This window comes from Chelonoidis abingdonii, chromosome 7 (genome assembly GCF_003597395.2).
Source record: "Chelonoidis abingdonii isolate Lonesome George chromosome 7, CheloAbing_2.0, whole genome shotgun sequence".
Lineage (NCBI taxonomy): Eukaryota > Metazoa > Chordata > Testudines > Testudinidae > Chelonoidis > Chelonoidis abingdonii.
In genome coordinates, this window is record NC_133775.1 from 81548973 (window position 1) to 81575370 (window position 26398).

At 40.7% G+C, this 26398-nt stretch overlaps 1 protein-coding gene across 1 annotated transcript in view; it reads left to right on the plus strand.

Moving 5' to 3' along the window:
* The window catches only part of SLIT3 (slit guidance ligand 3), an 811806-nt gene that overhangs the window by 662916 nt on the left and 122492 nt on the right, over positions 1-26398 (plus strand). The window contains exons 21-25 of the mRNA XM_075068072.1: positions 1869-1937; positions 2706-2777; positions 2949-3020; positions 15422-15493; positions 24402-24565. Coding sequence (XP_074924173.1) covers positions 1869-1937; positions 2706-2777; positions 2949-3020; positions 15422-15493; positions 24402-24565 — 449 coding nt within the window. The remainder of the gene's footprint in view (positions 1-1868; positions 1938-2705; positions 2778-2948; positions 3021-15421; positions 15494-24401; positions 24566-26398) is intronic.

Here is a 26398-nt window from a genome sequence, read left to right on the forward strand (position 1 = left end):
AGGAGTGCAGGAGCAAGCCCTCCAGATCTTAAATATGGATACCCAGGGTCCAACACTAGAGTGAGAGGACTCTGTATAGGTCTTGACAGCCCCGTTAACAACATGAAGTGAAATGTACCATTTCCCGCTTGAAGAGAGACTATATACTATTGCCATCTGGTATTTGAAGCACTTTCAAATGCTTAACCACCATTCCTAATATCTCTGTTTTGTAATACTTCCATAATTAATCCATCTTGCATTTTCCTTGCTTTATAATACTTTAACCATACCAGGCGTACCTTGATCTGATAGTATTAAATAGAAATGTATTTAAATTGAGAGTTTTTATGGGAAGTCACAAATTGACATAAAGGATCTATTCTTTTCCACCCAGAAGCATATATGCTACTGCTTGTTTTTGTGCGAATTGAATTTGCACGTGTGGGTGGATAAGCACCTATATACCACATCCATGTGTGCAAAGGTGAACCACATAATTGAATATGTAATTTCTGATGCTTTGCAATGGAGATTTGTAACCAGCATTGTTAAATGAGGACATCCTGGCAAAATTTTAGCAGTTATGTAGTGAGTTTTTTTCAGACCAAAATTAAGTGATGATTTGAGTGTCTCTGGTATGAGGACACTTGCAATTGCCCCAGAGCTATTACAATCTTTATATATTTCATTAAATAATGAAATGTGTTTAAGGAATAAGTGGTCATAACTTTGGAAGAGAACATTATAGTCCAGCATGTATAGTGTGTATACATGTAGCTCTTGTCCAATGATTGGTGCATTTAGTACTTAATCTTAGGGAATAATCTTCACATCTTGACATGTGGGGATTTCTGCATACATGAATGTTAAGGAAAATTACATGCCCAAGATTGACCATGTTCTCAGATATAAGTAGAACCTTCCAGGGCTAAAAACTTGTTGTCATGTATTTGGTGTTAAATAGATAATATTTATATTGATATACTCCTGGCCATATAAAATTCCTCCTGTGTTTAAAGGAGATTTCTTGCTCTGCAGAGTGAATTCCTGTGAACAACATTAATTTTGTCTTTAAAAAAAAATACATTTTTTCAATGGCGCTGCAGTGTGTACCTAACCTGGAAATACAGTCTATTGTATTAAATATACGTGCTGAGCGTAGGAGAGATTTTGGAGGGGTGTATATGTGTATACAAATGGGAGTTAAACAATCAACCATGATTTGTGTTTTTCTTTCCCTGTATTACTGTAGATTGTAAAAAAAATAATAATAAAAAAGAAGTCTCAGGAGATACTGCAGTGAAACTTTTCTAAAATAATCGGATGTTTGGGTTGGCCCTATTGAAATAAGTGAGGTTCTGATGCACAAATATCAAGTAATGCAACATACCAGACAAGGGTTTATTTAAACACTGTCTGTACAAGCTGTTTGGAGTCAGAGGGAACAAATTGTTCTAATGGGGTCAATTAGCATTTGGAGTTGCTTGTAAAAACTTTAATTAAATATAACCTTATACCAAGGGCACACCATGTGTGATTTTTTTTCGTCCTTCTATAAGAGTCTTCTATGAAGAACTAAATGAGCTTTTATTTGAGTTGCAGGTCAAGGGTCCTTGCTATACTCACTTTAAATTTCTGAGCAAAACCACCAACAAGCTACTATGATGCTTTGGACTGGAAACTATGGATTTGCAAAGCAAATAAATTCTAGTGACTTGTTAGTATAGTTTCAAAGCTGTAATGATTCAAAGATCCCACCCCTAATTACTACTTTTAAAGTTCTAATAGATCCTACATTTCCCAAAAAATACAAGGGACACAGCCTGACCTGGTCAAAGTTCATGTTCATGTGTGTGCCTAATCATCAAAATGTGACTCTTTTTCAGATATCTGGAAGGAAACCATTTAACAGCTGTGCCAAAGGAGCTGTCGACCTTCAGACACCTGACACTGATGTAAGAAATGCATGGTTTTAACGCCAGCAAAATTAGATGATTCTTTCCTTCACATGTCTTGAGTGGAATATGGGGAATTGTCGTTTGGCACTCATTTTCTGCCAGTCATTTTTCCTTTAAGTATTTGTAAAACTATTATGTACTATGTGACTGTAGTTGGGTGTGGCAGATTTACCTGTACAACACTGGTAGGTTTGAAAGGCAGATGTCAATTTCTTATGGTTAAACCATTGCTTATGATATTATAGCACTGAAAAAATGAAGGCACCTAACAAAGCATTTTCTTTTTTTGATGCATAAGAAGTGGAGTTGTCGTAACTGTAGGTTCAAAATAGATCCCAACAATCAGACTCTGTTCACCCTAGTACTCTGCAGTAGTTGCATGTGTATGTGTATACAGAATACGTACATGCTACCCGTGGAGGTGATATCAATGTGACAAATTGCAGATCCATGTGATAAACTCTTTGTGCACTTATGAATGTCTCACCTGTCCAGTTTCTGCCCAGAAATTTCTTTTACATCCACTGCTATGTTGCAATGCATTGAAAATGTGCTCTAGAAGATGCCTGAGAGACTCATAGAGAAATAATCTGATGTGCCTTGCTGTAGGATTCTTCCAAGGCTGATTATAAGAGATGATGGCAATTGATAATGGTTAGCTTTGAAATTGCTTACTTTGCTGCTTGAGTCTGCTTTAATATTAAAAATGACTTGTTTCTAAAGTCATTTGTATAAATGATGTATCTGCTGTGTGTATTTCTTTAGTGACTTGAGCAACAACAGCATCAGCATATTGGCCAATTACACCTTCATCAACATGACTCAGCTATCAACACTGTAAGTAATCAGTGGTTCCAGCATCAGTTTTAATTGTTGTTCAGTACAAAAAAAACAGTATCTCTCTTGTTATGTAAACTGTTGGCTTTCCATAGTGCTTCTTAAGTAAATTAGTAGCAAAATAAGCAAAGAAACATATAACACTGCAACTGCATTTTCTGATTCTCCTAGGATCCTGAGCTACAACAGCCTCCGGTGTATTCCAACCCATGCATTTAATGGACTCAAGTCTCTTCGAGTGCTGTAAGTAATACTTGTTCAATAAGTCTGGGTTACAGCTTATTAGGATGCTGTCGATGACAGCAGGATTTTTAATGAGCAGGTGGCTTTCACTTGATTCAGTACACCATAAATATTTTCACACAATTAGCTTCAGTGTACTGGTACTTCTGTGCAACACATCGTGTACCAACTGACACATAAGAGTGGCCACATTGGGTCAGACCAGAGGTCCATCTTGCCCAGTATCCTGTCTTCCGACAGTGGCCAATGCCAGGTGCCCCAGAGGGAATGAGCAGAACAGGTAATCACCAAGTGATCCATCCCCTGTGCCCATTCCCAGCTTCTGGCAAACAAAGGCTGGGGACACCATCTCTGTCCATTCTGGCTAATAGGCTAATAGCAGTTGATGGACCTATCCTCCATGAATTTATCTAGTTCTTTTTTGAACCCTGTTATAGTCTTGGCATTCACTACATCCTCTGGCAAAGAGTTCCACAGGTTGACTCTGCGTTGTGTGAAGAAATACTTCCTTTTGTTTGTTTTAAACCATTTGGGTGACCCCTAGTTCTTGTGTCATGAGAAGGAATAAATAACACTTCCTTATTTACTTTCTCCATACCAGTCATGATTTTATAGAACTTTAAAATATCCCCCTTAGTCATCTCTTTTCTCAGCTACAAAGTCCCAATCTTATTAATCTCTCTTCAGACGGCAGCCATTCCATACCTCTCATCATTTTTGTTGCTCTTTTCTGAACCTTTTCCAATTCCAATATATCTTTTTTGAGATGGGAGGACCATATCTGCATGCAGTATTCAAAATGTGGGAATACCATGGATTTATATAGAGGCAATATGATATTTTCTGTCTTATCATCTTATCTTAATGATTCCCAACATTCTGTTAACTTTGACTGCCACTGCACATTGAGTGGCTGTTTTCAGAGAACTATCCACAATGACGCCAAGATCTCTTTTTTGAGTAATAACAGCCAATATAGACCTTATCATTTTATATGTATAGTTGGGATTATGTTTCCCAGTGTACATAACTTTGCATTTATCAACACTGAATTTCATCTGCCATTTTGTTGCCCAATCACCCACTTTTGAAAGATCCTTTTGTAGCTCTTTGCAGTCTGCCTGGGACTTAACTATCTTGAGTAGTTTTGTATCATCTGCAAATTTTGCCACCTCACTGTTTATTCCTTTTTCCAGATCATTTATGAATATATTGAATACGACTGGTCCCAGTGGTGCTAGAATGCTTTTATGGCAGGGATGATGAAAGCCAGCAAAACTCTCCCCAAACATTTTGCCTCGTGCGCCCCCTACCATTGCCCCTCATCCTCCGCCGAGCTGAGGCTGGAAGCAGGGCCATGTCTCTAGAAGTGGGGACAAGGACAGGAATAAGGAGTTGAGGCTAGCGCCATGGCTACGGGCAGGCATGGGGCCAATAGCAGAGCCTTACATACAGGGCTGGCAGCTGGGGCCCTGTGTGCGCAGCCGGGAGTGGGGCCGGCAGCCAGGACCCACATACGCAGCTGGGAGCAGGGCTGGTAGTTGGGACCCTGCATGCACGTCTAGGAGCAGGGTGGGCATGGGGCTGGCAGCTGGGATGCGGGACACCATGTGCAGGCGGGAGTGGAGCCAGCAGCGAGGACCCCGCGTGTGTGGCCAGGAGCAGGGCTGACAGCCAGGACCTCCAAGCACAGGGCTAGCAGCCATGATGCGGGACCTTGCATCTGTGGTCAGTAGCTGGTTCCAGCAGTTGGAACCCCTACTTCCCACACCTATGACAGGCCCTAGTCTAGACCCCGAGGGACACCACTATTTACCTCTCCATTCTGAAAACTGACCATTTATTCCTATCCTTCATTTTCTATCTTTTGACCAGTTACCAATCCATGAGAGGACCTTCCCTCTTATCCCATGACAGCTTACTTTGCTTAAGAGCCATTGGTGAGGGACCTTATGAAAGGCTGTCTGAAAATCTAAGTACACTATATCCACTGGATCCCCCTTGTCCACATGCTTTTTGACCCCCTCAGAGAATTCTAGTAGATTGGTGAGGCATGATTTCCCTTTACATCTAGGTGATGCAGGTGAATGGTAAGCTTTTTCATATGCAAAGAGTAACCCTATACCTTCAGTATGAATGTCCTTGCTTTAATATTATGGGGACAAGAATGAGCAAGAAAGGTCTCCATGGAACAGCCTACAGTGTATTTGTCTGTTGGAACACAAAATGGTAGGAGCCTGTGCAGAATGGAGGAAAACATTTCTCCATTTATTCCGCTGTGGCCTATAGAAACTGATAGAACTCTAGAGCATGGGTATAATTTTCTAGAGCAGGGGTCGGCAACCTACGGCACGTGTGGGGAACCCCAGGCTGGCAGCAGGCTGAGCAGGCCGGCAGCTGAGACCCCGGCTGGCAGGAGCCTACAGACAGAACCCCAGAGTGGCAGCGGGCTGAGTGGCTGGGGTTCTATTCACTCAACCAGCTGTGGGCTGAGCGGCTCAGTCCGCTGCCAGTCTGGGGTGCTGGCAGCACTCAGTGGGGTGCCGGCAGCACTCAGCCTGGTGCCAGTCTGGGGTTTTAGCTGCTGGCCCTGCTCAGCCTCCTGCCAGCCTGGGTGAGCAGAATTCCAGTCTGGTAATGGGCTGAGGGGGGCTGGCGGCCGAGATCCCGGGTGGCAGGAGCTGGCGGACAGAACCCCAGACTGGCAGCATGCTGAGCAGGGCCTAGGATCCTTGTCTGGGGTTTCATCCCCCAGCCCCGCTCAGCCCGCTGCTGGTCTGAGGTTCCATTCACTCAGCTGGCAGCGGGCTGAGCGGGGCTGGTGGCCGGGACCCCAGACTGGCAGCAGGCTGAGCCGTTCAGCCCGCTGCTGGTCTGGGGTTCCGTCCACCAGCTCCTACCAGCTGAGATCCCGGCCGCCAGCCCCCCTCAGCCAACTACCAGCCTGGGGTTCTACTCACCCAGGCCGGCAGGAGGCTGAGCGGGGCCAGCAACTGGGACCCCGATTGGCAAGTGACCAGCAGCCAGAACCTCAGACCGGAAGCGGACTGAGCCGCTCAGCTCGCCACTGGCCCGCTCAGCCCACTGCCAGCTGAGTGAATGGAACCCCAGGCTGACAGCAGGCTGAGCAGGGCTGGTGGCTGGAACCCCAGACAAGGATCCCAGGCAAGGATCACACTAAATTGATAAGATCTATATTTTAATTTTATTTTAAATGAAGCTTCTTAAATATTTTAAAAACCTTATTTACTTTAAATACAACAATAGTTTATTTATATAATATAGACATAGAGACCTTCTACAAATGTTAAAATGTATTACTGTCACGCGAAACCTTAAATTACAGTGAACTTGGCACACCACTTCTGAAAGGTTGCTGACACCTGTTCTAGAGGATACCTCAGAAGCTGTAACAAGAATGTCTCTTTTAAATTGTAAAAGTTTTTAACAAGGCTTAAACTTCTGTAGAATCCTACTGAATTTCACAGGACAGTTCCTGGATGATGTAGTACACAGAAACCAGTGTGAACACAGATGATTATACCAGACAGACATATGGCTTTGTAATATTCTGGCATGGGAGAGCCAAATTAAGAAGTGTCAGGCTGAGAAATTAGCGCCTGCAACATTGATTCATTGCTTCTACAAGTATAGGTATAGGTATCTGTTTTCACCGTTCCCAAGAATGGTAAGGTTGGCAAGCAGTGTGACATAGATTTGGAGGTAGCTGTCTGCCTAAGCTGGTTGCCAAGATGGGCCAGCCGATGAGAATCCCCTCTGTGATACGATGCACTGAAAGCATATTATGAGTAGGATCAAAATCATGGGATGGGCATGGGGGGAAGGGCATACTGAATGCAGAAAGCAGGCAAAACTCTTTAAGTTACCACAGCTCTACTCTGCAAGATGTTTTGCTCACCTGGTACTCAATGGCAATCAAGAATCAGAACAGAAACATTCACATGGCAGGGAAAAGACTGCAACAGGCTGGTTGTGTACTTTACTTTCATACTTCATACCTGTGGCTCTGTGAATTGCTGTGACAAATGAGAGCCTCTCAGATCAGAGGGAAATGATGATCTACCATGTAATAATGATACACGGTTTGATTGTGCAAGACAATCCATAACTCTTCTTACCTTATTTAATGGTTTACACCTCAGCTTTATTTTTTCACCTCCTTGCTATAGCATGCAATAAAAACATTAATTTTTTCCTTTAAGGAAATTTTCTTTTGATCATACCTCACAAGAACTGTGCCTCCTGTAAAGGGATGTCCTTCATCTCAAATTTACCACCACCACCATATACAAACCTGCATCGATCTCTCTTTTTATAATTGTAAATTACTGATCAAACATATATAAGGATGACAGTGATGCTGTATAATAGGGGCTCTCAAACTATTTCATATAGACCATATAATGTATCACCATGGACCACCTCCTGCCCCATCTGTGCTTGTATAACATACCCGTGACAACCAAAGCTATAACTTACATAGAGAAGTAACATTACACAAATATTTAATATTTGTAGCTGTTTATAATGCAGTTTAATAGTTGGGAGAAGGGTTGAGTCAGCACCATGTGACCAGGAGTATTATATGGAGAGGAGAAACAGGCTTTCCATCTTTTTTTTTTTACTTGGGCAATGTGGATGCAAATAAATGACTTAAACCCAATGAATGATCAGCAAAAGAAAATATTGGGAAGGAGAATTGCAATTGTTATGAATTTTCTGGGGATCATCTCTCCCCATGTCACCAGTGGTCTACACTACATGTAGTAAATATTTATGCTCAGAGATGAAACCTCAGCTCACATTAAGCTGCTTGCACTACCATTTTTCTAATGTCCCTCAGTCTGGAGAAGATACACGACTTTGAGGGTATGTCTATCCAGTGGGTAGTGATCGATCGATTGGGGATCAGTGTATCGCATTAGATGCGATACATTGATCCCCAAATGTGCTCCCCATCAACTCCAGAACTCCACCAGGGCAAGAGGCGGAAGCGGAGTCAACGGGGGAGTGGCGTCCGTCAATCCTGTGCCGTGAGGATATGAAGTAAGTCAGTCTTAGTCAATCTAAGATACGTTGACTTCAGTTACAAAGTATTTTGGAACTACCCATATAAAGTTATAACCACTGTTAAGGTTTGGGGGCTTTGCAGGAGAATATTTTTCCCCTTTGTTAAGTAAGTTCTGGTATATCATGAAGCAGCAGAATGGTCAAGATTAGTGGTCACAAAACTCCACTCCCTAGGTTGTGTAGTGTAGGAGGAACTTTCAAGTACTGTAAAACAGGGGTTCTCAGACTTTTGTATTGGTGATGCCTTTCACACAGCAAGCCCTTGAGTGCGACCCCCCCCCCCATACAGGAAAAACACTTTTTTATGTATTTAACACCATTATAAATGCTGGAGGCAAAGCGGGGTTTGGGGTGGAAGCTGACAGCTTGTGAACCCCCCATGTAGTAATCTCTTGACCCCCTGAGGGGTCCCAACTCCCAGTTTGAGAACCCCTGCTGTAAAAGAAATGAAGCTTCATATTCTTTCTTCTTAGAAGAGTGAAGTTCAAGTGGTGCAATACAGATGTGGATTTCAAGCCCCCTCAAGTTTAGGGCTGTTTGTAGCCACAACTTTGATTGTAAAGAAAGGGATCCATTTGTAAAGTTGGTTTTGGGGTCAGATTTCAAACACCAATGGGATGGCCACATCTGAGTGTCACGGTTCAGGTCACTGGGTCTATACTTCACATCCATGGACCACAAAAAGCACTTACTCTAGGCTCGTGGCTCTTCAGTCATCGCCTCTCTTGCACAGAGACTTGCATGTCTCCCTCCTGATCAGGGTTTTTATAGGCTGCACAGTTCCCTGCCAACACTGTGATATCCTCAGTAAGTGAAACTGCCTAAACAGGCCTGTGTCTACACTTTGCTTTCTCTCCAAAGACTTAGTGTGAACAGTGAACAGTGTTGCCACATAAATTCAGTCTTTACTTTATAGAGTTTGGGCCTTGAACTTCAGATTCCAGGAACAGTGTGTTTGGGGGGCAGATTTTCATTCACCTCCCTCTAGATATTTCCCAGCAAATCCTCTTTACATGTATTATTATCGCAAAAGACCATTCTTGTCTGCATCATTGTTCAAGGTAGTCCTTTGATCACCCAGGCCTACCATAATATAAACCAAGAATGAAGAAACCTACGTTCTTTTCTCAGCTCTGCCTCTGACTTGTGTGAAGTTGGGCAGGATTCCTACCTGCCTTGTGCCACAGTTTCCCCACTGGTAAAATGAGCATATCACTTTTACCTACTTTTGCAAAGTGATTTGGGATTTTCTGTTCAAAACAGCAGTAGAGATGTCAAGTATTTTTGTTATTAACGTAACTGTCTGTCCGCTTTGGTTTGATCTTGCATTGATTTGTTCCTGCTAAACTGTAGAGATGACAAGTTTCTACATCTTAAATGAGACAGTGGGAAGGAAAGTAAACCAGGGTTACTCCAGTAGTGGTAGTTCTTCACGTTCAAACTATAGTTCCTCATGTTACTGTTAAGGAAAATCCTTCAGGCCATAATCACATAAATAATAATTGATTGTGAAGGGCGAGGCTGGTAAGGAGGCTTAGAGATGGTTAATGCCCCTAGAGGGCAGTATTTTCTGAGCACTGAGAGTTATTTATCTCCACACCTCCCATCCGAAATAAGAGGATTTGGGATAGAGCTAACTGTACTGTGCAGCCCACTGGCCACTTACCTTACAGAGCTATTTGGCAGATAGTGACTGATTGCTGTCCAGGGGTTTGCTACTGCTGGCTAAAATGCTGCAGTGGGACTTTGGAGGAGTAAGATTTAGGAAACGAAAATCTTCCCATAGCTCTGACCTTTCTATTATGCTCAATTTTAAGTACTCAGTGAATGCAGTGCTCATGAAGAGTGCCAGACTGATAGCCTTGGAGATTGAAGACTTTTCTTTCTCCACCAAACAGCTACGTCATGGGCACCCATGGCATGATCTTCTCCAAACTGCCCTTTCAAGGTGCTAAATCCTGCCCTGGTGAGAAGAATAGTGAAATCTCTATGTGCATTCAGTGCTTGGCCTCTGCTGAGACATAAGTGAATGTGCCAATTGGGTGGAGGTCATTTGTCCACTGGTCACTGGACTGAGAGCTTCAGCTTTTCTTATAGGCCTCTAACCATTAAGTCTGACTGTGACTAGAGCTCAGCAAATAGTTGATTTTTCAGTTCAATGGTGAAAATGGGAAATCCAGGGGGGAGACAGGTTCATTTCAAACAAAACTGTATTCATTTTTTTTTCCAGTTGAAACTCAATTTGACTCAAATTCACAGATAGTTTTAGCGCCCCCAAAAAATTTTTTTGGCCAGGCAAATTTACTGTTCACTGAACATTTTTTGCCTAGCTCTAGTTGTGACCAAAACATTTTGCTATATCTTAATTGGTAGTTTAATGGTAAAAAAATTCTGTGTGCCATTTGTAATCCTTGTGACTATTCATTTGCAAACCTCTGCTCCTAATTAAATATTACATGTAAGCTCCTGAAATTTTAGCCTCTTGTGTGTTTCCATTCTGCAGTATAGTTGGGCTGAAGATAAGAAATCATGTTCTCTTCCTTACTTTGAAGGCATGCTCTTTTCTATTAGCGTTATATGTGGTCATTCCTGCATTTTAGAGTCTAAGGTCATCAATTCAGACTAAAACAGGAAAGGAGAATGGTTAGCGGTTGGACATTGGTTGTTATACAGATTTCAAGCCGGGTTTGATTAGTGCGTTTGGAGAGGAAAAGGTGGTCAGGTGGCAAAAGCACAGCCCTACCTGTCAGAGCTTCTGGGCTCTGTTTCCTGTCCTTGTCACAAACATCCTATGTGAGCCTTAACTTTCCCATCTGTAGCATAGGGTTAATACGTAGCTGTATCACTGATGTTGTGAGGCCTAATTAATTTGGATCTGGATTTCAGAGCTGCTGTTCAGCTGCAGATGCTGCTGAGTTTTCTGGAATTGTGGGTTTGCAGCATCTCAAAGAATGCCCTGAGTATTTGCAAAGTGCTTTGAGATCCTTCAATAGAAGGTTATATAGAAAAGCTGAATATAATTATTAGGGCTCAGTCAGTCTGGAGAGGTTCCTGGTGGCTGTGGGTGAGTGCTGTTATGGCAAATTCTTAAAGTCATTCTTCGCACTGGGCATGCACTCCTAACTATATCTCCATTCCCAGTTGTTGGTCACTCCAGGGTTTTAGTAGCCGAGTCATAATTTAATTTCAGTTTCTACAGGTCATGCCTGGACTGCAACACAAAAAAAGGGTGGCATTTAAAAATTCAAATGCTGGCTCTTGGCTTTCTTTGGAGAACTGCTAATCAAATCTTAGAAGAACCTCCTGCTTCAAGGGAGATAACACTGAGCCCTCTCAGTCCTGCACAAAACAACATTAGTGAAATGAAACTCGAAAGGGAGTCTCTGTCTGTGCTCTATACATTTGGAAACCTCCAGATTGATTTGATTTATTATGGCCTACAAAACTCTGGTGTCAGCTACAACTCTTGCCACATGTCATCTATGTTGTTATTAAAAATCAATTCTCCAGAGGGGAGAAAGTGCTTCCGAGTGACAGTGTGCAATCTGTTATTGTCATGTATTAGCTGTGTTCTCAGGAGAATTTAAAAGAGAAAACATCAGCAAAACAATTTCCACCTTTTCAGGGTTGTTGCTGGTTGTTGTTTTTTAAAGTATGTGCGATATTTCATCATCTTGAGCTGTGCTTGCCTCTGAAGGCAACTGGCCTCTTCCATGCATGATTCAGTATCTTTCCAAATCCTTCTGCTTTCCTTATGTTTATTCTGTTAACAACAAATAGAATATACATATGTGAAAATCAGAATACCCATGAATGGATAATTTAATTACATGTTTCATGGCATCTCTCTCTCTCTCTCTCTCTCTCTCTGGCTGTGCTGCTCAGCTTCTCTGTCTCTCTCACTCATATATTTTTTTGTTATTCTTCTTTTGGAACCCATCTTGCAAGTGCTTATGCACGTGCACTACTTTAGGCACATGAGCAATCCCCATTGACATGAATGGGACCACTCATGTTTACTGTTAAGCCCCAATGTAAGTGTTTGCAGAATCCAGGCCCCAGTCATTAGCATGGCTTTTGCAATAACGTGATGACCCAGTCATGAAATGAGTTACAAAATGTTCCACCAGTTTTACATGTTCAGAACTGCTGCCTAGAAGGATCATTGATATAGTGAAATGTAAACTGTAGTTGAGTGCATGTAAATATAGAAAAACATACACTGTGGGAAAGGTACATTCCCATCAATATAGCATACTGTGTGCTGGTAAAACTCCCAACAGGTGCTCTTCCTCTGGACCACTTTGCTTTTATATCCAGTTTATGCAGTATTGTTTAGTTGATTGGAAGCGGCACAAATTGAAATGTAAGTGTCCTGGTCATGGTTAGACATCTAATTTAGTTTTCATTATTTTTTTATCTGAAAAGAACTAATGTGTGTGTATGTCTGGCAAAATATTTAAAGACTTGTTTGGGTCAAATGTAACCTAAAATATACAGACACACAACACAGGGTGGTTATGATCTCCAGTGACATCTGAGCACCCTCAACATGGATTAGTTACTGTGGGAGCCTTTGCATCCAGGCTTTATGGGGGTGTTGAGCCCCTCATGGGATTAGGCTTTCACAAGCTGAACTCAGCTTTCATTTAAATATTTACAAAATAAGGAAGCTTAAGACAACCCAGGAAATCAGTATAAATACTCCATTCCCACTGCACCATTGCCTGCAAATTAGGTATCCCCCATTTGTGGCATACAAAAAAATAATGGCAGAGATCAGAAATGTAACATAGTAGTGAACTCATTATAATGGTAATTAGTTCAAGGGCATTATATTCACTTCTGACTTTTCAGTAGTTCATGAACAGGCCCAATCTTGCAGTCCCTATGCCAATAACAATATTTACTGTGTAAAGGCTGCCATGTAACGCCCAGTGAGTTGCTCATATTTAGTTTTCTTAATAAGTGTCCTCTGTTTGTTGAACTGCTCCTCCTTCCAGCTGAAGTGGATTGTTTGATGATTCAGCTCAAGTTGTCAGTGCCACAAGTTATTCTTGATGGGTCAAACACTTAATAGGGTGCTTCAGGGTCAGAGCAGTGAGAAAACAAGGCTTTCAGGGTACTGGTACCCAAAGCAGCAGAGAGTGCACGTCCAGGAAATATACACCCCCATACATGGATGACCTCTGTTGCAAATCTCAGCAACGTTAACAAGGCTGGAACTAAAGCTGCTCCTTGTCCATGTACACCATTAGGGAGATTTACAAGATCTGGTGTGTTTTCTCTCCATTTCTGCTGTGACTACTTTTGAGAATTTCTGTATCTGAATATATGTGAAACAGTAGTGTACCAGTAGATGAACATGTAGCATAGTCCATGGCTTGTGAAGGACCAATAAAGCCTAAAGCCCAAATTCTCACTGGTTCAGGGAGGTGCGTGTCATTCATTGGTCAGTTTGGCCTCAGCTCCAATGGGTGTGCATTGGGAATGCCACTATATAAATCCATGATATGCCCACACGTTGAATACTGTGTGCAGTTCTGGTCACCCCATCTCAAAAAAGTTATATTAGAATTGGAAAAATACAGAGACGGACAATAAAAATTATTAGGGGTATGGAACAGCTTCCATATGAGAAGCATTTTAAAAGACAGAGACTGTTCAGCTTAGAAAAGAGATGACTACGGGTGGGATATGATAGAGGTCTATCAAATCATGAATGGTGTGGAGAAAATGAATAGCAAAGTGTTATTTACTCCTTCACATAATACAAGAACCAAGTGTCACCCAATGAAATTAATAGGCAGCAGGTTTAAAACAAACATAAGGAAGTATTTCTTCACACGGCACACAGTCAACCGGTGAAACTCATTGCTGGGGGATGTTGTGAAGGCCAAAAGTATAACTGGGTTCTAAAAAGAATTAGATAAGTTCATGGAGTATAGGTCCATCAATTGCTATTAATCAAGATGGTCAGGGATACAACCACATGTGCCAGATATCCCTAAACCTCTGACTGGTGGAAGCTGGGACTCGACAAGATGGATCACTCGTTAATTTGTGCTGTTCTGTTCGTGCCCTCTGAAGCATCTGGCACAGCCACTGTTAGAAGACAGAATACTGGGCTAGATGGACCTTTTTTCTGACCCAATATGACTGTTCTTATATTCCTTCCCATAGCCTGATGCACTCACTTTTTGGGCCACCTCTTTCAATTTGATTGTAAGATCTTTGGTGCAAGAAGTGCATTTTTGTTTGTTTGTATAGCATTATGATCCCTCAATCCAGATTGTGGTGTTTGATTACTATATATATATATATTAGTATATATTTAGAATAAGAACTTACCTTTATTGTAGCACCTTTCGTGTTCCACAAATTATCAGAAAAATTCTTCCAGACATCCATATAAATAGAAATAATACACTTCTTGGAAGAGGTGGGGAATAAAATACCTTTTTCAAATGGTCTGAGAAACATTTAGAACCCTTCTAGGAAAGACTGTGCTTATATTCTGGTCATACTAGGAAGGAGCTTGTTTCCTTGTCCAAGGTGGACAGGCTCTTCAAAGAACTGATTTCCAAGTATTTTGCCTGTCACTGCATATTGGTATATACAATGCTACTGATGTGGGAATGTAGGCCCTGATCCTCCAAATATATCTATACATGTGGACCCTCACTCCCTCCTGGAGTTCCACTGTAGTCCATGTTTAATTTCATCTTTCACATTCCCTCTTTTCCTTTGATTTCTTTGTATTTTCAGCTAATGGGACTCTGTGCAGCAGTAAGGGTGTCTGTGGCAGGGAGGAAAAGATGCTTTCCTATTTTTCTGTTTTAAAGAAAATATACTTAAATGATCAGGGCCACCCAGAGGGGGGAGCAAGTGGGACAATTTGCCCCAGACCCCGGATCCTGCAGGGGCCCCCAAGAGAATATAGTATTCTATAATACTGCAACTTTTTTTTATGGAAGGGGCCCCCAAAATTTCTTTGCCCCAGGCCCCCTGAATCCTCTGGGTGGCCCTGTAAATGATATTGATTCTTTAAATAAAAAAAAAAGAAGCAAGACACCTTTTACATTAAAAATTAATGAGTAACATTTTTAACTGCAGATAACATTATTTATTAAATCTTTGTGTAAAAGTACAAATAACAAAGCACTGACTCTAGTGGATTATGAAGCTAGTAGGGTTTCTGCAGTGGGGACAGTTAAATATTGGTTCCAAAGCTAACTATTTGTTCAGATTTTGGGGTGGAGCAGGACAATACAGTGTTCTAATGTCTTACTGTTCTTTCCCTGCTCTAGGACTCTTCATGGTAATGATATTGCCAGTGTTCCCGAAGGTTCTTTTAATGACCTTGTGTCCCTTTCACATCTGTAAGTACCCATGCTCTGAATTAATATTTCTGACTGTGTTATTTTACTAACACAATGTAGGTTATGCTGCTAATCTAGTTTCTAAACTATTCTGAGTTGTGCCAATTTTCTCTCTGCATTTTACTGTCTTTATTCAGACATTACCTGTTCAAATTAAATTAAATAAATGCCTGGACTGGTTGTTATTTATTCTCAAAAAAAATTGTTAGGAAAAACAATTGAAGGAATAATATGACCATTTCCTCTTTTATGGCATTTGTGCATAAGTCATCTAGCACTTTGCATGTGAAATTTAGAGAGCATGATGGTCCAGAAGCCTGAGCATGAGTCAGGAAGCCAGCCACCAAGAACATTAAGTAACTTATATGTGGATTCTGTGCATAATAAGTATCTCATGTTTTACTTACTGTATTTTGTCAATATAGTATCTTGTACATGAACTAATAATTCACATATACTAATAATGAAAGTGAACTTTTTGTGTATTCCACTCCACACATGCATATAAAATATGTTCTAAAAATGACACACTATCCATACACACGAAATATATTTGCTCTTTCCAAGAGAAGAAAATCCAAATGTCTGTTTTAGTTTTCCCATCACTTTCTTCCTTCCTTAATGGCCTTGGACCAGTCACTCACCTAGAAATGGACCAAAATTGGTAAATTTTAATCAGTCATCTTTTACTTTTGATTTGTGAGGCTTCAGACATACTCCTATGATTTGGTTTCAGGCCAGATCCAGAGTTCAGATCCAGTTATGACTTGGGTGTTCAAATAGCTTGCAAAAACAGATTTCTTGAAATGTCCATCCTTCAGGATGGGAGGTAGCATAATCCAGTGAATAAGGCATCAGACTGGTATATCCTGGCAGTCAGGAGACCTGGGCAATATTTAAAAGGCATATGCAGAAACATTTTGCAAATTTATTTTGTTTCAAAATTTCCTTCAATTTTATTTTATTTTTTAATTAAGTTCCAACTTGAAATGATGTTTTGTTGGACCCGAAACAACAACCAATAAATTGACTTTTTTTTCCTCCAGAACTACCAATGAACCAAAACTTTCATTGTTTTCTCAATTCTAGACCTGGGTCCTAGTCCCAGATTCAAGGTTTCTGTGGGAGAAGTCATTTAACAGTGTCATGCCTCAGTTTCCCCTTGCAAAATAAGGGATAGTGATACGTACTAAATGTTACTATTTGGGACAGAATCTTGTGTGAACAATTAAAGGGATTTCAACACAATTTTACATGAATTTGAACCTGAGCTTTAACCCTAATTCAGTTTCAAATCCAAGCCTCAAACTTTAGCGTGTACTAGATAAAATGTTTAATTACATTTTGTGTATAACAGATTTTTGTATTCTATGCTGTGTTCATAGTATAGTAAATTCATTTTAGGCATTGTCCGGGGACGAATTCAGGGTCATTGTACCAAATTCCTTTGTCTCTACTTGGAAATGCAGTGACACCTTCCAGACTGGGGAAGCTGGCATCTAAGGGCATTTTTAGAACTGAAATGATAAACGTGTCATGTGCCATTTGTTTGGGTTTTCTTAGGCGTTTACATTAAACTAAGTGGAGGCACAGTTTTCCTAGGTAAACTGTTCACCCTAGAGAGTCATAAAATCCCCTTTGGCCCAGCACAGTCGATGTAGCCCCTCTGTTTATAAGTATGTGCTGCTGACAGTGTAAAGTACACAAAGCATAAATGAATGGTAATAAGTAGGATCCATAAAATAATTAAGACCTGTCTAGGGTATAATTTTCTCAGTGAACAATTAAAGTCTACCGTGCAATTGTTCTCGGCTGTTTCTTTAAAGAAACATTTGCCTTCCGTAACTCTAGGAGGGCCAGTGTCTTTGGCACAATTGAAGAAGTTGAGTTCACCAATAAAGCTGTAAGCAATTTAAAATAATGTATTTTATGAACACTGAGATAGATGTCTCTGGAATTCACATATTCCTGAGAGAGTCTGTAGCTGTGGCATTTTCAAATAAACGGAACAAAAAAGTGCCATGCTTCAATTGCATATATCTTGTGAGTGAATAAAATTTTACATGTGAGAGACACTTTCTTTGCAAACAGTGTGAATCCATAGTAAATAGTGGAACTTAAAATGCATTGGAGGAGATGCTGAGTGTTAAGATGTTGAACAGGGTTAGCCTAGCCAAAACTGTTAGTGTGGACACACAGCATTGTTACAAGTTATGATGGCTCAAATGGACCACTGTAAATTGCAAAGGTACAGTTCTCTGGTGTAGACAAAATGTTTCACATTTTTGGTCAAAGCCTTTTGCAACAGCTGCGGCTGTAATATGGTTTGAAATTGGAAACTTAAATACTCAGATCTAGCCTACTCTAATCTACTTTCCAAAGCTGCTCAAAACACAGGGAAAGATTTTCACCAAAATTGCTTTGCAAACGTAGCATTCTTTTAAAGTAGATTTTTGAAGGGTGTGTGTATATATATTTAGCTCCATCGAGACAGGATGGTTTATCTATGGAACACACATATATGCTTTTAGTACAGAATCTGTGCCAATGTAACGATCGTGAATATTCTCCAACTGAGGCTGTGTCTTCACAAGCAAACTTAGTGTTTTTCTGACACGATGATAAAAATGTCTGAGCTTTGTCTACACTAGTTTCTATACTAGTGCTTAAAAAAAAGCTTTAAATTTGCTAGGGTGGGAGCAGCCTTAAAGTTGACAAAGCAAGCTTGAGATCTCCCATGCATTCATTCAGTGCCTGTGTGTGCTATCCACATCCAAAACTACCTGACGCAGTACCAGCCCTCCCTGGTGAGGGCTTCACCCAGATAGTTTATCAAAAGCATAGTAAAGAACACATTATTAAAAATATGTCTGAGATTCGTATATTCTTTATATAAACAGCTCAGATTCATGTCCCTGTTGATTCATCTCTTGTTTACTCAAGCCCTTGTTAGATACTTATAAAAATAAACTATGCCCTCCACAGTGCTCTCTATCTCTAGTTCATCTCATCTATAGTTATTTTAATTACCCTTCAATGAGGAATACGTGAATCTGAGAGGAAAAAAATCTACCCTTAATTGCAAAGACCCTTTGTGTTTCATAGCAGTATGAGATGATTAACCTCCAGGAATTGTTTTGTTGTATTGACCAAAGAAATAAAAGGAGAAGTGAGTGGAAACAAGCATGCTGTGGTACATAAAAATTAGTGGAAAGTAAAAAATACGCTTCTTAATTTATACAGCTTATGGAACAAAATTATTCCTAGCATTTATATAGCAGCTTCATCTTCAAGCTGCATTAGAGAGATTGATTAACTTGTATGTTTCAGTGTTCGTTTTGTGATTTCCTTCTCACCTTGTGTGTGTTGGGGTTTGTCCAGTGTTAAATGTTTAACTGTAATTTCTACATGAACTTTGAAATGTAGGGTTTTGATTTAGCCTTGCACAAGTGGGTCAACTCATTGCAGATGGGGTCAAAAGGTCATCCGTGGAGTTTTTCCATTGTAAGCAATGGAGCTACAAAAGGGGCTGGATTTGGGGGTTTTCAGGCATTGCTGCTGTACACATTTAATTTTGATGAATGAGCCCTGGATAGGATTGAACCCATGAACTCTACAGTTGAGTCTGTCTAGGGCTGTTTCATTAGTCACTCCCATAGAAATGTATCAACAAATTTAGTAGGGTTTCCTTTCTTAATATCCTGTCTGAACGTTTTTATCCAAAAGAAGCTTGAGTTCAAAACATTATTTTAAAAAATGATTTGTAGTCTGATTCATGGGGTAAAGCTAAAATTCAAAAAGCAGTTTGCATCATTCCTGTAATAATTCCTTCCAAGTCAAAATTTCTGTAGATTTTTGATGCCTGTAAATGCCCAGATCAGTTTACAGTGTTTTAGTCGTGTGACTGCCTATTAAAGTAAGAGAATTGCATGGCTAAAACCCTTCATTGCTTTCAAAAAAGTAACTTCATAGACTTCTAATGTGCATTTCATCAAAGCTGATTTCTTTTAAACTGCCTTTGGTCAAGTGCTCACGTTTTTTACCAGGATTTCCAGGAGCTTAAGAGAGTTGGACAAACAATTCCCACTAAACATTAATGGGAGTTGAGCACCTGCCACTGTTAGGCTTCTTTGAAAACCCCAGTCTCTACAGGATTTTGTTTTCTTTCTTTCCTCCTGCTCCTAATTGTGAGGCACATGGGCTCCATGGCCTGGCTTGATGTCATTGCATCTGCTCATCTGTTTGGGTCTTACCTCCAAAATCAATGCATTTGTTTTGTTTGTTCTGCAGCCTCATTGAAATGGAAAAATAGGCTGCATTTATTTCACATTTCACACAGTGTTATTTTGGATGGGACTCCCAGCAACTCACAGGAAAGCCTCTTGTTAAAACTCTGGTAGCAAACTGAAGGATGAGTTGCGTTGATTTCCCTTACCGACAAAAGCTTATGCCCAAATAAATTTGTTAGTCTTTAAGGTGCCACCGGACTCCTCATTGTTTTTGCCTCTGGTGGAATTATCCCTAAATCCTCCCGGCCAGAGGTGACCTATCCCTAGCCTCTTTCTAAAGAAACAGTTTTTCTCCTTTAGTTTGGATCAGATAGTCCTAAACAACTAGTATTTAAAAAAAATATCTGAGGGGAGTGTACCCTTGCATGGTGGTTCTCAGCCAGGGGTATGGCAGGTGTGCAGAGGTCTCAGAGGGTACATCAGCTCATCTAGATATTTGCCTAGTTTTACAACAGGGTACATAACAAGCATTAGTGAAGTCAGTACAAACTAAAATTTCATACAAAGGCTTGTTTATGCTGATATGTGTGTGTGTGGGTAGATAGATATATATACACACACACTATATACAGAAATGTAAGAACAATATTTATATTCCAATTGATTTATTTTACAATTTAGTTATATGGTAAAAATGAGAAAGTCAGCAGTTTTCAGTAAGAGTGTGTTGTGACACTTTTTTATTTTTAGGTCTGGTTTTGTAAGTGAGTAGTTTTTAACTGAGATGAAATTTAGGGTACACAAGACAAATCAAACTCTTGAAAGGGGTACAGTAGTCTGGAAAGGCTAAGAGCCACTGGTTTAGCTTAGCACAAGACCTGAACCATTCTACAAGTTTGCCAAGCTGAACACACTATTATTCTAGGTTGTTGGTTTGGTTTATCGTCTTGTTTTTTCCAGAAGCAAAATAGAAATGTGTCCAGCAAAGTGCAGCTTACTATAAATTTGTTTCCCTGGGAGTGCTGCCTCCTTCCTTGGTTATGAGAAAACAGTTCCGATTAAATGGGAAAACAAACCAATAGATTCTCCCATCTTGTGGTTGCAAGTACATGCATCTCTGCTACATGGGATTTATTTCAGGCCAAGGGGAAATATATTTGGTTGTTTTAAAAAACTTACAAATCTGAGACACAGAAGTTTAAGTGACTTGGCCAGGGTCACACAATGAATCAATGAGAGAGCTGGAAACAGAACCCTGGTCTCCAAACTCCAACAATGATGTTTAAATATAGTTGGCAGCAATCCATAAATAACTAACACTCTCAAATATAGCAGCCTCTGAGGCACAGTGGGTTAGTTCACTAACCGTCCAGTTCTGGGAACCTTTATTAAAGTGTGACTTGGGTTACAGCCTTAAAGTAGGTTTGAGTGTCTCAGGCTTGTCCCAGTTTTCTCATGTGTGCAGTTCACATCAACAGAGTACCACACACAAACTTAATTGGAACTGTTTGCTGGCTGGAATGAAAGCAATGTCATGTTTCAAAAAACTAGTGCAATTCCAGAGTTTTGTGAAACCCTCATTAGTGCGTGGTCTATGAGGGCTATCCAGTCCCTCTTTTTAAAAAAAGAAAAAGCAATAAATTCACCATATATATTTTTATTAAAAATTAAGCCGAAGAAGAACAGACATCCATTTAGAAAATGTTCAAGAGACTGGTTCTCTCGCTCATGTGGAGATGTTATTTCTTCTTTCAGCTTGTTGCCTGAATATCTCTAATTCAAATCTTACAGATTTTTATGTAAAAAGTTACTTTTAGCAGATTTAGATCATATTTCACTTTCATTATTGAACAGGAAATCCGCTACTTACTTTTGATGCATTTTCATAGCAGTTTGAAAAATAGAAATGTAACAACTCTCATGCCTGATATTACCCATCTCTACAGTTTTAAAAATACAAACCAAAACTTGGTTAAAAAAAAAGAGAGAGAGAGAGAGGTCTTTCATTAATACATTTTACAACTTTATACCCTAATGCAGGAAATAGCCCTTTCCAGGAAGAGTTCTCAAGTTTGTGCTTAAGTCCAATTCAAATTCTTTGTTTTGATCAGACAGCTCACATGGTGTTCTTGTGGTCCCTGATTGGCTCAGCACGTAAGCATTTCCCCAAGAATATCTAGATGTTCAAAATTAAAGCTTAGTTTCTGCAAAAATTTGTGCATGTGACTTTGAAAGTCACCTCCTGCTAACTTTTGCCAGTAAAACTTAATCCCTTGAGTGTTTGCGATAAGCAAACAAAAATGGGCACGAGCATGACTAAAGCAGATGCAGGGGTGGCTCCCTGCACGTGCCTGGGGTGGCAAACAGCACAGGGCAGACTGCCGGTCGCCGTGAGGGCGGCAGTCAGGCTACCTTTGATGGCTTGCCTGCAGGAGGTACGCCAAAGGCGCGGGACCAGCAGACCTCCTGCAGGCACGCCACTGAAAGCCGCTGACTGTCATGCTTGGAGCGGCAAAATACATAGAGCTGCCCCTGAGCAGATGCACTTAAAAATTGAAATAATAATTTACAGAGCCGTTACATTATTTGCTGATATCCATCAATAACTCACTGACTCACCCTATCATGAACTGTTGTCCTGATTTATTTAGATGAAAGTTTCTGAGGTAGAAAATGTGTCTTCACAATTAACCTGCAATTGCAAACTCTACTTCATGAGTGTAATGCCACTGCCTGCAATGAGATTACTTCTATTAAAAAAAAAGTGTCTTAAAAATGATAACTAAGCAAGACAGATTAACGTGGAATATTATCATTCAGACCATAGAGTTTAAACAAGCAAACAAATAACACCTGAATTTTGTCAGGTTAAAATAATACATTTAGAGAAACTCTGTGTGTGTAGATATCGCTCAAGTGGAAATGGGCTCAATTTCTTGAATAAATGATCAGTAGTAAGTTATTCAACTCTGATGAGTAATGATGAGAAGAAGGGTATGAGAAGGGATTGTTGGAAGAGGTTAGTCTTAAGGAAGGAGACAGGGAGAGACTGTTCAGTCAGAGAGGCATGGAGTCAGTGTTCTAGGGATAGCAGAAGATAGAAGGCCTGAGACTGAGACTTGGGTTTTGCCTCCACTGGAAACTAAATGATAAAACTTTTGTTGTTCAGGGGTGTGAAAAAAACACATACATCCCGAACGACAAAAGTTTTGCTGACGAAAAGCGCTGGTGTGACCTGCGCTTTGCCTGCCAACAAAGCTACCGCCGCCAACAAAGCTACCGCCGCATTGGGGGTGGATGTTTTTAGTCAGCAGGAGAGCTCTCTCCTGCCAAGAAACAGTGGCTACACTATCAGAGGGGTAGCCATGTTAGTCTGGATCTGTAAAAGCAGCAGAGAATCCTGTGGCACCTTATAGATTAACAGACGTTTTGGAGCGTGAGCTTTCGTGGGTGAATACCCACTTCGTCAGACGCAGGTAGTGGAAATTTCCAGGGGCAGGTATATATATGCTAGCAAGCAAGCTAGAGATATACGAGGTTAGTTCAATCAGGGAGGATGGGCCCTGGTTCTAGCATATTAGAAGGTGTGAAACTCACACGGGAGGAGAACACTGGTTCTGTAATTGAGCACAGCTCACCATTCCACAGTATTGTTTAGTCCAGACTGATAATGTGTACAAAATTCTGCGACGAGAACGAAGCATCAGCGAGGTTCTCTTCTAGAAGTCTGGTCCTTCGAAGTTGCTTTTTTGCTAAACCCGTTGGTGCCAGGGGAGGTGAAATGGCTCCCTACAGGTTTTTGTATATTGCCATTCCTGATCATCTGATTTTTGTGTCCATTTATCCCTTTTCACGTATGAACTGTCCAGTTTGCCGATGTACATTAGCAGAGGGGATGCTGGCAATATGATGGCAATAGATTACATTGGTGGAACGTGCAGTGAATGACCCAGTATGGTGATGGCTGATCTGTTAGGTCCTGTGATGGTGTCGCTGGGTGTAGATATTAGGCAGAGTGGCATCGAGGTTTGTTGCATGGATTGGTTCCCAGCTAGAGTTACCCATGTAAAACGGTGTGCATTGCTGGTGAGAATACGTTTCAGGTTGGCAGGTTGTCTGTGGTCAAGGATTGGCCTGCCACCCAAGACCTGTGAAAGTGTGGGATCATTGTCCAGGATGGGTTGTAGATCCCTGATGATGTGTTGGAAGGCTTTTAGCTGGGGCTGTATGTGATGGCCAGTGGAGTCCTGTTGGTATTCACCCACGAAAGCTCACGCTCCAAAACATGTTAGTCTATAAGGTGCCACAGGATTCTCAGTAGCTACACTGCACATCTTTTAGCAACACAGCTGTAGTGGCACAGCCATGTTACTAAAAGGTGAATAGTTTAGACAAAGCCTTGGAATGAACACAAATGAAGCCATGAGGTGAGAATGAAAATTTGATGACCCACTTCTACCATTATGACTTTTGCCCAAATACATCTTCTAAGGCCTGTTTGGAGACATCAGACATTGAAATTCTGTTAAATATCAAAGAATTTTCTTTCCAGCTCTTTAGAATCAAGGTTTCCAGTTCTTTGGAGTTAATGTGGAGAGATGGGTAAAATGTGCCATTTGGGAGGGGGCGCTATTTTTGCTTGCCAGCAAAGGAAAAAGTTCATTGTTTTACATCACCAGGGCTCTGGGTACCAACCCCTTGAACTGTGACTGCAGTCTGCGCTGGCTTTCGGAATGGGTGAAGGCAGGGTACAAAGAGCCAGGGATTGCACGCTGCAGTGGGCCAGAGGACATGGCAGACAGACTGCTTCTCACAACACCAACCCATCACTTCCAGTGCAAAGGTAGGAGCAAGCTGTTTGTCTGAGTTCTGTAAACCATCTGAGTGCCATTGCTTATCTTGTGTAAACAGCTTTATTGGTAGAATATCGCCAACTCCCAGCTTCAGCAATCATGAGATATTAAAACAAATTTAAGACTCTCTTTTTTGTGCCTTGTGGTTTCTGAGCTATTGGAGCCCACTTGGGATATGTTTTCAAGCTTTTCTCCACTAACGAGGGCTAGAAATTTCATTGTTTACAGTGAAAGCTGATAGTCTCATGCAATCACTTAACTCTGGCAGTTGGGGCTTTAAGGGAAACACCAAATCTCACATGAGTTAGCAACACTGTCATTACATCAGATAATATAATTGCAAATTATTTTATGGAATGTCATTTTAGGGATAATTAATCAAATAATTTATTTCAAGACCCCAAAAAACTTAGATAAGAGAAGGTTTATTCGGTAAGTAATTCTACATTTTGAAAAAAGTGAGAATGCTGTAGTTACAAAAATAAGTTTGAAAGCCGTGGGAAAGAAGTTGCAGTTGGAAAGCAAATATGTGGTGATAAGGACATTTGTACCACAAACAACTTTAACTCCAACCCTAAGTCCTATCAACTCTAGATCAGTAACTGGATGTATTTGATGTATTTCATGTTGTAAGATCAGGAGAGGGTGCAGGTATATGACTGGAATGATGGAATATAAGAGCTATATGAGGAGAAACTGATTGAGGAGTTGTAGTGAGGAATATAATATGGAGGTAGAATGAGAACGTGTGGGCTTTCTGACTTAATGAAATTGTGGACAAATAAAGAGGATATGTTTGTGGTTTTTGCTGTCAAGGACTGTTGGAATGTGAAATGTTTGTTTGGGTTGCTAGCCTATATGTGAAGACAGAAGTGTGAAGAGGTGTATTTACTATGTACAGTAATGGAGAAGAGGGTCTGTGGTTGGAGATGAAGGGGAAATGACATCATCTTGTTGTTTATCTATGAAGTGCCATGTACATTTATATGTAATAATAAATTATAATAATGGCACTGGCTTAGCAGGATGGTTGTATAGCAGCTGGGATTAAACTGATTTCTGAATAGAGGACAGGTGTTGACATAGAGCTAAAGTTAAGGTTGTTTCCCAAACCAGAGCTGGCTTTAATGACCTTCCATCTTCATTTTTAATAACTAGAACATTCAAATTCGGTTATTCTAAAAGTGACGATAGGTTTCGGACAGCAAATCATAATCAGAGCTCTCTGCTCTTTGCTGAGTTCATAATTTCACTGCTGAGAGTTACAAATATTCCTAACTAAACACCCAACAATGTGCTAACTTTCACTGAGGAAAAATGAAGAAAGCAAACGTGGCCTCTGTAGATGAAGCTATTTTTGAAATATGATGCAGCAAAAAAAGTAGCTAACTCTTTATTTTTGAAACTCTCATATTTTGAAATGGCTTTGCCTGATTCTCCTTGAAGCATTCTCCTTGCCCACCACATAAGCTGAGCAGCAGTCTGTGGAAAAAATAGAGCAGCTGGTGTGCTGGCTTAGAATGGGGACAGTTTCTGGATTCCTCCCACTGTCTTCCTCCCCCGTTACTCAAAACAAATGTTCAAGATTGTCACCTTAACAAGAGCAATCTGTCATCCCCCCATACGCACACTTACACCCCGATCCTGCAATTGCTTGTGTGTTAACTTTGTCCTTCACCTGTGCAGAGCCCCAGTGAAGTCAGTGGAGCTCCACCATTAAATCCTAATAAAAACAATCTCTTCATTCCAGCCCACTACCTTCCCCTCATTATTGCCATAGTCCTGTCAGTCACAATATGACAAGGCTGAAGAATGACTCACAG